General features: G+C 41.2%; 1 protein-coding gene across 1 annotated transcript in view; it reads right to left on the bottom strand.

Annotated features, from left to right (window-relative positions):
• Positions 1-12,804, bottom strand: part of ADAMTS14 (ADAM metallopeptidase with thrombospondin type 1 motif 14) — a 109,573-nt gene that overhangs the window by 92,496 nt on the left and 4,273 nt on the right. The window contains 1 exon segment of the mRNA XM_074296528.1: positions 10,760-11,199. Coding sequence (XP_074152629.1) covers positions 10,760-11,199 — 440 coding nt within the window.

The following is a 12,804-nucleotide window of genomic DNA, read 5'->3' on the forward strand; positions in this document are numbered from 1 at the left end:
CACAGAGAGAGAGAGAGACAGAGACAGAGAGAGAGAGAGAGACAGAGAGAGAGAGAGAGAGAGAGAGACAGAGAGAGAGAGAGAGAGAGAGAGAGACAGAGACAGAGAGAGAGAGAGAGAGAGAGAGAGAGAGAGAGAGAGAGAGAGAGAGAGGAGGGAGGGAGGGAGGGAGGGAGGGAGGGAGGGAGAAAGGGACAGGAAGAGCAGCCAGAGGCCATCAAATCCAAACTCCTTATTTGCCAGCGAAAGAAACTGTGCCCTCAAGAAAGAAGCCCTGCCCTCCAGGGGCTTACTCTAACAGATAAAGAATGCTGACATACAGGATTCGGACATGGGAGATGGGCAGTAATCACAGAAGGGAAGCGCTAGCAAGAAGGGGATGGGGAAAGGTTTCTTGCAGAAGATGAGATTTTAGTTGATCCCTGAAGGAAGCTGAGCTTGCAACAAGTGAGTGTGGTACTGTGGGAAAGCACTGAATGTGCAGTTATAGGACCTGGGTTCAAATGCCTCCAATACCTTAGTAGTTGTGTGAATCCCACAACTCACCTCAACACTCTGGGTCTCACCTTCTATGAGGCTGTCTCTTCAGCTTCTATTAATGTGACCTTGGGCAAGCAGAAAGTGAACTCCTTGGGAGCAGGGATGATTATGTTTCTGTCTTTTTATCCCCAAAGACCAACAATAAATATGGTAGTTAACATCTACATCAATTAATAATATCAATAAATTATAATTTTATATATGTTGTTATATTTGTTTCTTATATTTATATATAACTTTATATATTATATGTGCTAATTTATAATTAATATAATTAATTCTATAATAATAAATATCAATCAATAAAAAAATTATTAAACACCTATTATGTTCCAGGCACATCCCTGAAGATACACAAAAAGGCAAAAGACCTTTACTGACCTCTGGAGCTTACAATCTAATAAGGGAGACAACCTGCCAACAAATACCTGCAAAGCAAGCTAAGGTCTGCAGAGCACTTTATACATGTTATCTCATTGGATCTTTACCACAAATCTGTGAGGCATGTGCTACAATTCTCCCACTTTTATAGATAAAGACTGAGACAGGGGAGTGCAGCTCACTTCTGAGGCAAAATTCAAATGTAGGTCTTCCTGATGCCAGGTGCAGAGCTCTACCCACTGGGCCATCCAGCTGCCTTTTAGCACATAGTAGGTACTTAACAAATGTGTATTCATTGGTTTGCTGAATTATCTATCCTGTCTAGGAGGCCCTCGGGTTCTGCATCATCATACCATGTAGAGTTCTGCTAGAAGGATCCGAGTCTGTCTCACACTCTGACTCTCCCCAGGTGTGACCCTTGCTTCCTGGTGGACACTATGAACATCCTTCTCCAGAGGCCTGGCCCCTCCTACGTGCAGCCCTTCCTTGTTCCCCTTCCTGGGTGCTACCATCATTTTATGCCCTAGTTACCTGCCTTTACCGTAACTCCCTTTACCTGGGAGCTCCAGGAAGGCAGCATGTGTGAAGCATTCCTCCCCGCTTGCCATAAAGACCCACAACCACACCCTGGAAGACTCAACCTCTTCAGGCCTGGAACTCTGGGGGTCAGCCCTTGAGCTGCTCAGGGGAATAAAACCTGCATGTGGCCCCCCATGTTTGGGCTAACTTGACTCCTTCTTGAATAACCTCAAGGCTGTGGCCATTGCAGGTATTTCCTCTTTTCTGAAATCATAATCAACTCCAGATTGCTACTGCCATTAGAAAGGGTGTGTGTTGAGATGCTCTCCCCAACTCTGGAATTTTCCAGACCAGAAGGCAACCCATAGTATGTCTATTATCTCCCCGTGATATTTTTAACAAGTATTTATTAAGTGCCTATTATGTGCCAAGTGCTTTACAAATACTATTCCATTTAACAATAATAATGTCATTGTTGTCTGGTACTGTATGAAGTATTTTACAAATGTGATTTCATTAACAATAATAATAATAATGTTGTTGCCAATCCCTGAACTAATTGCTTTATAATATTGCCTTATTTGATCTTCACAACAACCATGGGAGGTAGGTATTAATATAATCCCCACTGGGACCCATAATAATAATAATAATAATAACAATAACAATTTTTAAACTTAATAACTTTATATAAAAGTTATATGTAATATGTAATACATGTATATGTATATTATATATTTATATATGTAGATGTAATATGTTTGTTATATACATATATAATACATAATATATATAAAAGTTACATATATAAAAGCACCTTACAGTTTGCCAAGCATTTTATAAATATTATCTCATTTGACCCTCAGAACAACTCTGGGAGGTAGGTGCTAGTATTATTCCCATTTTACAGGTGAGGAATTTGAGGCAAACAGAGATTAAGTGACTTTTCCAGAGTCATTCAGCTTGTAAGAAGTACTTGAGATGAGGTACTCTAAGGACTCTGCTGCTCTTCCTTATAGTGGCTACTTCTCCCTGAATGCTAAGGGTCTGGGAATATACCTATTGAATTATAATAGTCAGCCAGTCAATTAACATTTATTAAGCACCTACTATGTTCCAAGATACCATGCCAAGGGCAGGGAATACCAAATGTCTCTAAGGAATCCCTATGAGGCACAGCAGTATTATGCTGGAGCTGACTCTGAAAAGAGCCAACTATATGCGAGCGCATCAGAAGTTGGCAAACACTCCTACAAAATAAGGGCCTAATTTATTGTTTTGTTAATTGTCTAGACTTAAGAAAGTGATGGAGATTTTTTTTAAGAGCCAGTTGTTAAAAAATTGGCCACCATCCCCCTGAGATGCAGCCAGTTTCCAACTAAAGTTGACGTTACTTCCAAGCTCCATCCAGCTCCCCTACATGGGACACTGTTCCTCGGCACTCACTATTCACCAGATTTCCAAATAAAATGAACATGTTCAAGCACCACCCAGGTATCCTACATGGGACACTGTTTCTCAACAATCAATATTCCTCACCAGATTTTCAACTAAAGTTGACCTGCTCAAGCACCATCTAGGCATCCCGTGAATACTATTTATTCCTCACCAGCCAAGGGCAAAATAAAAGTCCAGGAATAGTGTAGACTACATAGACCCTATTCTTGGCATTAATCTCCACAGTCTCATTTAGACTGATCATTTCAGGCTACAAGAAACTTCCAGGAGTCTAGATCAGTGCCCCTTGACAACACAACTGGCTCTGATTCCCCTGGAAGAGAGAGGAAAAGGGGAAGGGGCAAAGTCTAACCTTACTCCAGTGGGGATTGGATGCTAAAGAATAACATGTAATTGATGGATGCTGTGGGTTTAATTCAAATCAAAGTTTCCTAATGTTCTTAGCTTCCTCCTTACTGCCCCACTTACTACACCACAAGAAAAGCTGTGGAATGTTTACATGAAGAATAAATCAGAGAATATTCAATGTCAGAATTGGCAAGGCACTTAGAACGTAGAATATTAATGTGAAAAGTACTCAGAGATCAATGAAGTCCAATTTCTTCATTTGACAAGGGAGGAAACTCAGAGACTCAGAGAGGTGTACTCATACCTTCATAAGCAATGTTCTCCTGGAAAGGGAGAAATTTTCTTCACTATGTAGATGGGGAAACTGAAACCAAGAAAAAGTCAAGAACTTCATAAATCTGTCCTATTAGTGAGCAAAGCAATGAGAACAAATGCTAGCCACGTGACTTCTACCAAAGAAAAGAAGGACTCAGAAATACACAACTCCACTTAACAGGCTTAAAGAAACCAAACAGATTATAGAGGCAAGGAAGTCATCGGTCAGGTCTGGGCCCACAGAGTATGTGTTCCTGAAGAGTTCTGTCTAAATTTAAATTTTGTAAACCAAGTTTCCTCTTCTGTAAAATGAGTGGGTTAGACTAAATAACCTCTAAGGCTTCTTCCTGTTCTGCTACTCTGACAGTGTGAGTCATCATTTAAATAAATATCATTTAAATGGAGCTTGACAACAAAAGGAAACCTGTAATGAATGCCTTTTTTTGGAGATATTTTATGCATTTTGAAATTACTTTAAATGGGACTTCCCTTTCTATAATTTCCTCCTAAGTTCTATTACTGCTGTGTAGAAGTGTTGCTGATTTTTGTGGGTTTATTTTGTATCCTTCTGTTTACTGAAGCTTCTGTAGTAACTAATTTCTTCACAGATTCTTTATATCTTTTCTACATAAAATATATCAGCAAATAATAATCTTATTTCCTATTTGCCTATATTTATGTCTTTCATTTATTTCCCTAACACTATGGTTAGTATTTCTAGCACGAGGTCAAATAACAGTAGAAAAAGGTGAAAACTTTGCTTTGCTCTTGTATTTACTGTGAAAGTTTATATTATTCCCCTATTATATATAAGATTAGCTTTTATTTTTATTTTATATAAAAAAGATCCACCTGTGCCTTTATTTTGTAAGGATTTTTAGCATAAATGAGAATTGTACTTGGTCAAAAACTTTTTCTATATCTAAATATATAAGCATGCAATTTTGGATTTTTTGGTTTTCAATACAATTAATAATTTTAATTGTAGGAAAATGCTTTATAAAAGTGAATAGTTTCTCCCTAATTTATCTAGTTTCTAATTTGTATTTTCAAATATTCAATTTTCTACTGTACACATTTCTGCATCTCTGTACCTAATTTTTAAATGAAGGTTTAAATAGCTCTTCAAGCAATGGAAATGAATAATCTACCTGGGTTCTAGTCTCAAATTTGTTACTACCTGTGTGACCTTAGTCCAATCCTTCCTATTCTGTGGGATTCAATATCTTTTTCTGTACAATAAAGAGGATTCCTCTGACATTGTATGAGACTAAATAGAAATAAATGTTTTTATTGTTGTTATTCGGTATTTTTAGTTTTGTCTTACTCTTCATGATCCCATTTTGGGGTTTTGTTGGCAAAGATACTGCAGTGATTTGCCATTTCCTTCTCTAGCCCATTTTACAAATGAAAAAATTGAGGCAAATAGGGTTAAGTGACTTGCCCAAAATCACACAGATAGTAATGTCTGAGCCTGGACTTGAACTCATAAAGATGAGTTTTCCTAATTCAAATCCCGTTGCCCTGTTCCTACACCACCTAGCTGCCAAAATAAACATAGGCCAGCCCAATTACTCCAAGTGACTTGTCTACGTTCACCTAGAAAAATTATCTTTATTTTTCCTCCTAGCTATTCTCTCCTCCCTAAGCTTTTATGATGTTATTATTCCTGATTTTCCTACTTACCTGACCAATCCTTTTCCATCCCTTTTGCATTGTATACCAAGAGATGCCATCAAGAATCCCTTTCTCTTCTCTCTAATTTTCTCCCTCTTAACGATCTCACCAGGTCAGATCTATACAAATGACTTCCAAATCTATATATCTCCTCACCTCTCCAGTCCCACACCTTTAAACTGAACAGGAGGTCTGTCTAAACTCCATAAGCGTCTCAAACTCAATAGGTCCAAAACAAAGCTCATTATCTCTTTCTCTAAAACTCCCCTTTCTCCTAACTTCCCTTATTCTTTCAAGAGCACTTCCATTCTTCATTCCTCATGTTTGAAACCTGGGAATCTCATTGCCCTACTCCCTCTCTGCACATATTCCAATCAGCTGCCAAGTTTTGTGTCATCTTTCTCCATATGTCCCTCATATTCCCCCTTCTCTATTAACACACACTGATGGTTGGTGGTGGTTGTTCCTCTTAATCGAAGAGGACCAAAATGACATCACCAGGTTAGAATCGAGTGACAGTGTGTCCAACTGCGGAGCTTGGAATGCTCTGCCACAAGTCGGACACAAATAGTCCCTATGGATATTTGGAGTAACTTCTCTAATTTTACACATTTCATGTTTCTTTTGGGCTAATTCAATCCTGCTTTGCTCATAAAGCACAACACCTTCTCTGATGAGAGCACGCCATGCCAGGCGGACCTGTGCCAGTGTCTCCCATGTCATACAATCATCGCCTCTCACCTGGATAATTACAATATCCATATACTCCAGCCAAGCTGACCTATATTCTATTCCCCAAAAGACATTCCATCTCCATGACTTTGGCCGTCCTCCCTTCCTCCTTCCTTTTCCCTCCACTTCTTGGAATGCCTAACTCCCTTTAAGGATTATTCTAAGCAATATTTCCCACAAATGCTCTTTCCTGATTCAATCAATCAAGAGACATTTTTAAGCACCTACTATGTACCACTGATTCCCCAGTTGTTCAAGTTCTCCATTGCATTTACCTCGTATCTATTATGTATTCACATTTCTATCTACATGTTGCTTAGAATGCAACAGAGAACAACAGAGAACAGAGAATGCTGTTCTTTTTTGTTTTGTTTTGTTTTTGTCTTTTATGTCCCTAACATCTCCTATAGAGCCTTGCACATACTAGACATTTGATAAATATTTATTGGAAAAAACTCAATTGATTGAATAGAAATGACTATAGAAGCACATATGGAGAATCCCAAAGAACATGACAACATTGAAGCTAAATCCTGGAGCTATTTAAATTAGGCAGTCATTCTCCTTCTCTGGACCTCAGTTTCCTCATCTGTAAATTTATAACCCTGTGGCCTCCACAGCACAGTTCTGCTACAAAACAACCTCAACTACTTCTCTTGCTCTTCCCTTTTCCAAGACATACAGCTTTGCCCCCACAATATGATCAACCAGCCCCTAGTTCTCCCTCCTTGTATGTGCTATCTTCTGCCTTCCTTAGAGATGCTGGAGCCCTAGGACTAGTGACTGCTGCTCACCTGCCCTGACTTCCAGGTTATTTTAACAGATCACAAGCTTTTTTGAGGGTAGGGGATGTGTCATGTTCCTCTTATAGCACAGACTCTAGCCTAGCATGCAGTGAGTACCCACTGTCTGGATTTTGGTCCCATTTCTATTATTAACTCTCTGTGTGACCTTGAGCTCATCTTCTACTCTGGGATTTCAATCTCCTTATCTGCAAACACTACATGATTTTTCTTTTTCTATTTAAACTGTTTATTTTAGCAAAGAGGATACTCTAATACTGCAGGCTGGCAATTTTTCTGGCAAGTTATAGTTGTAGAGAATTAGCTCAAGCACTGAGAAATTAATGACCAACCCAGGGTCACACAGTTAGTGGCTGTCTTAAGCAAATCAGGAAAAGCTTTTTGGAGAAGGCTGATGATAACAAACAGCAAGAATATATGAAATGCTCACCTTCTGACACAGTCCCAATTCCAACTTCTAAAATTAGCCAATTTAGAGATGAAAAAAAAATTCAAGGTCATTTGCTCCAAGCCCCTCATTTAACAAAGGGAGAAATCATGGTCCATGAAGAGAAAGAACTGACTTCTACTTGAATATTTCTATTATCACTTGGGGCCCTCGATGGCTATGCTGGCAGGGATGATTTCCAGCATGTAGGAACAGGGATGATTTTCCAGCCACTTTAGACAGCAGAGGGGTCTTGTGGAAATCTGGATCTGAGGGATAGAGGGTCTGGCCTGAGACCCAGATCCACCACTTCCTAGCTTTGCAGCTTTAGACAAGATCCTTCCCTGGGACTGATTCCTTTTTCATAAAATGAGGGAGAGGAGTTGGACTAGAAAAGGGGGCTCTCAACCTGGAGTCCATGAACTTAAGAAAAAAATGGAAACCAATCCAGGCATTCTGGAAAGCAATTTGGAACTAGGCCCCATGCTATTAAACTGTGTGTGCCCTTTGGCCTAGTTATGCTGCTACTAGCTCCATGCCCCAAAGAGATCAAAGAAAGAGGAAAAGGACCCACGAGGACAAAAATATTCTGGCCGTTTTTGTAATTATAAAGAACTAGAAACGGAATGGACACCCATCAATTAAGGAAAGATTGAACCAAGCTATGTTGTATGGATGAGAAAGAATATTATTGTGCTGTAGGAAATCATTCAGTTTTTGAAATGATGAAGATTTGTATGAACTGAGGCAGAGTGAAGTGAGCAGAACCAGAACAATTTCTATAGGAACAATCACACGATAAACAATTCTGAAAGTCTTAGGAACGCCAACAATATGATGTCCTACCATGATTCCACACAACTTGAAACATGTTACCTACCTCCTAATAGAGACAAAAAAACATAATTTTAAACAATTAACTTATGTAGCTAAACTTGCATTTTTATTTTATGTTTATATGTACATGCATGCTGTGTTTTATTTTATGCACTTAAAATCTGATTTTGAGAGTCCATCAGCTTCCCCCGACTGCCAAATGTGTGTGGGTCACAGAAATGGTTAAGAACTCGCAGCCTAGGGCAGCTAGGTGGCGAAGTGGATAGAGCACCAGCCCTGAATTCAGGAGGACCTGAGTTCAAATGTGGTCTCAGACACTTAACACTTCCTAGCTGTGTGATCCTGGGCAAGTCACTTAACCCCAGACTAAAAAAAAATAATAAAAAAATAAAAAAAGAACTCGTGGTCTGGATGGTCCCCATGCTCTCTCACCAGTATTTAATCTTTTACTAGAGGATTCATATCAGGCAGTATGATGGAATGGGTCTAAATTTGTAGCCAAAAGACTTCAATCCTGACTGCCACAATGTCCTATGTGACACTGGGCAAATTATGTGATTTTAAAGTGTCATAGAGGGCACACAAAAGTCACAGAGCAGTTATTTTTAAGCGGTAGTCGTTGTCATCCACACCACCACCATGTGGGACATAAGGGATTTGGACTAGTTGCCTCACAGGTCCAGCTCAGCTCTGGATCTATGGACCCATGACCATAAGTAAGGGTTGATTATGGAAGCTGTGAGTTTTTTCACCAGTGTAACTGCACCTTTATGAATAGGATAGGATCCATCCTTCCCTTGCCATCTGGGTTGGGTTCTAGCCTTCACAAAATCAAAAAAATCACAGATTTAGATCTGGAAGAAGGTCTAAACAACATTGAATCCAAACTTCTTCTTCTTCTTCTTCTTCTTCTTCTTCTTCTTCTTCTTCTTCTTCTTCTTCTTCTTCTTCTTCTTCTTCTTCTTCTTCTTCTTCTTCTTCTTCTTCTTCTTCTTCTTCTTCTTCTTCTTCTTCTTCTTCTTCTTCTTCTTCTTCTTCTTCTTCTTCTTCTTCTTCTTCTTCTTCTTCTTCTTCTTCTTCTTCTTCTTCTTCTTCTTCTTCTTCTTCTTCTTCTTCTTCTTCTTCTTCTTCTTCTTCTTCTTCTTCTTCTTCTTCTTCTTCTTCTTCTTCTTCTTCTTCTTCTTCTTCTTCTTCTTCTTCTTCTTCACAAATAAAGAAACAAAGGAAGCCATAGTTGTCAGGTAATTTGTTTAGGGTCACACAGCTAGGAAGTATCTGAGAGGGAATTTGAATCCAGGTCTTCCTGGCAAAGCCCACTGCTCTACCCATTATATCACATGGCCTCTAAGTCAACTCCAAGATGGAGCTTTGATCTTATCAGGGATGGACTCAACGTTAACAGCAAAGTCAAGAATAAAAAAGCATTGCCAAAAATACTGTCCGTGGTACCACTCGTTTGCTATGTACCTCACCCCGACTCTTCAAAAGAAGGAAGAGGAGAATAAGCGAGCCTCTCTTGTAAAATAATATATAAACCTGAAAATGCTGTAGAAGGTGTCCAAAAGTCCCAGAGCAGTTTTAAGCTTTAATCTCCATAATCAGCATCACCATCACTGTCAGCACCATTATCATCAACATTACAGTCAGCACCACCATCAGTACCAACTGTACCACCACCCCCCAGAGACACTGAGCTGGCTCAAAACTGGGTAATGAGGATCATTCACATTTCTCTAGCTGAATGGTTCTCAAACTTTGGGCTAGAGATTCTTTCCACTTTTAAGAATTATTGAAAATATCCTCCAAAGAGCTTTTGTTTATATGGGTTACATCTATCAATTTTTATTGTATTAGTGTTTGTCTTCTCAATGAGGAGGGAGGAAAAAGGAGAGAATTTGTAACTCAATATTTTAAAAATGCTAAAAATTGTTTTTACATGTATTTGGGGGGAAATAAAATATAAAGTAAATATCAAAAATAACCATTAAAATATTTATTATATTAGAAACTAAAACATTTTAGTATTATTGTGAAAGTAGTTTGAGCTTGTAGACTCCCTGAAAGGGTCTCAGGATTCCCAGGAGAATCTTTGACATTTAGAAAAAGATATTTCCTCAAAGCAACTCTTAGGAGACAAATAGTGGAAACATTGTACCCATTCTACGGATGAGGAAATAATTCAGGGTCACACAGCTGGTCAGAGTACTGGTGAAGGTTCAAACCTGATGGTCTTTCTACTTTCTAGGATCATAGAACATAGACCTAGAACTGAAAGAGCCCTCAGAGCCCAGCTAGTCTAACATCATTTTACAGAGAAGGAAACTGAGGGTGAAATGGGTGGCGTGATTTGCCCAGGCTTACACAGCTAGTGAGTGCCTAAGGTAAAGTCTGCATCCGGGTCTCCCTGCCAAGCCACAGACTACACAAACCCCAAGGCCCACATTGCTTTAAAATTCCCTAAATCTGAGCACCGATGTGACGGAGGGGAAATGATGAGTGGAGGGGAAAGCCTCACACCCCTGGCCTCTCCCTTCAGAGCAGCGGGCTGGAAGTCTAACCCAGTGACCAAGGATAGAGAGTGTTCCTGGAAGCCTCCCCAGCCGGCTTTGGCCCAGGATGGAGAATGGAACCCACAGGAATCCCAAACCAAAGACAAGAGTCCGTGAAGGCAGGCGCCAAAGAGAGGAGGAAAGGAGGAGAGCAGGAGGAGCCTTTTCCTTACCAATCCGTCACAGTTGCTGATGGCCACGGCCGTGCCGGGCATGCCGGTGATGCTGCCGGTGAAGATGCAGTCCTGGTGGAGGGGCTTCCGGGAAAGCTCCCAAAAGTCCTCCTGCCACTGGGCAAAGGCTCCAGGGGCCACCAGCCGCTGCTTGGGCTTCAGGCCCAAGTGGAGCTCCTTCCCGAAGATGGTGACGTTGAAATAAATGGAATACTTCCCCGCTGGGCGGGGGCCAGCCGGCTCTCCCGCGGACATGGAAGGGCTTCGGGCCACGCGGTGCCGGCTGGAAGGGGCTGCTGGTGATGGGGGAGGCCTGCCAAACGCCTGGCTCCTGGAGGCGGCAGGTCCAGACACCACATGCGAGAGGAACCGGCCGTGATGATCCACGCTGAACGGCACAAACACACCATATTCGCTTAACTTTCCAGACAAGAGCAGCTCTGTTGGACAGAGAGACAGAGATACCTCAGGACTTCCAGGCCAGGGGGATGGAGGGAGCAGTGGTTGAATGGCCGTTGACCCTCCCCTTTGCTGGCAGCCCTGAATCTCAGAAAAGTGGAAGCCCCTTCGCCCAGGCCTTCAAATCACATTCTTTTATTGCAGAGTGAAGCAACTTAGGAACAACGGGAGCACAAACTCCGGGTTCAAAACTCTCTTTCGTAGGATTATAAATCTAGAGCTGAAAGAGACCTCAGAAGCTATTGAGACGCCCCCCCATTTTACAGGTGAAGAAACTGAGGAACAGAGTGCTACAACTAAGAGTCACAATCTTTCTGACTTCAGAGTTAGAGTCCTTAATACCTCCCTAGGTCACTGTGAGTGTTTCCTCATCAATAAAATGAGTATAAACAATATCTTATAAGAACCCACTTCACAGGGCTGTTGTGAGGCTCAAATAAATAATGTCTGTAAATCGCTTTGGGAACCTTTGAGTGTTGTGTGGCAGCTAAACTGCTGTAGGGTGGCTAGGTGCCATAGTGGTTAGTGTCCTGGACCCAGAGCCCGAAATTCAGCCTTAGCCACTTACTAGCTAGATGACTGAGCAAGTGATTTAATCTCTGTTAGCCTTAATTTTCTCATCTGTAAAATGGGGATACTAATAGCGGCCCCCTTTAGAGGTGTTATAAGAATCAAGTGAGATCATATATTTAATTATATGCTATAGAAATGTCAGTGTCAGTGATCCTTAGCAGCTCAAGCGTCCAATTATCTCCTAAATCTGTCAATTTGGGCCAGATCTCAGACAGAGTCAGGAGCTATAGGCCATCTAATCTAGGAAACAGAGGCCCCAAGAGGGGAAATAAGAAAACAGATAGAAGGTCGCAGAGCTGGGATTCAAATGCAGACCCTCTAGCATGAAATCCAGGCTACCTTCCTTTATAACCCAGAGCCTCTCTGGGCATTGCTGCACTATAAACTCAATTTTCTTTTCTGGAAAATGGGCATAATAATGTTGTCTCTACTTGCCTCCCAGGGCCAGTATGGGAAAAGTGCTTTGTAAACTTCAAAGCACCAAGTACATTCAGATTATCCTCATCAATTTGTTATATGTCCTCCCATCTCCCAGAGTTTCTACACTTGGGGAATAACGGTCAAGTTCTGTGCAGACACCAACATTCCAAACAAAACAATACCTCCATCTCTGGGCCCCCATCAACCCTAGCAGAAAAAATGACTCCCGACAGAGCTTTTCGACTCTTTACAAGTCAGCTAGCAACAAGCATGTGAACTATGCATTCCCTGCCTGGCAAGGTCCCCCTCCCTGGGGAGTCAGTCATCCACCAGGGACAGGAGCCAGGAGGCCACTCTCTGGAGATGGGCCCAAGAGAGAGCCCTGTGGCAAAAGTGGGAAGGAGTTCGGCACTGGTGGAACACCCACTCTGCTCCACCCACCTATCCCCAACTTAAGGGATGGCCCAGCCAGCCAAATGCATAAAAAGGCACAAAAATACACCTGTCAAAACAAACACACCTAGCAACCCCAAATATAATATACCATTCCAAGAGAGAAAAAGTGTTAAAGGAGAAGAAAGGGGACAAGGGAG

This window comes from Sminthopsis crassicaudata, chromosome 2 (assembly GCF_048593235.1).
Source record: "Sminthopsis crassicaudata isolate SCR6 chromosome 2, ASM4859323v1, whole genome shotgun sequence".
NCBI classification, from domain to species: domain Eukaryota; kingdom Metazoa; phylum Chordata; class Mammalia; order Dasyuromorphia; family Dasyuridae; genus Sminthopsis; species Sminthopsis crassicaudata.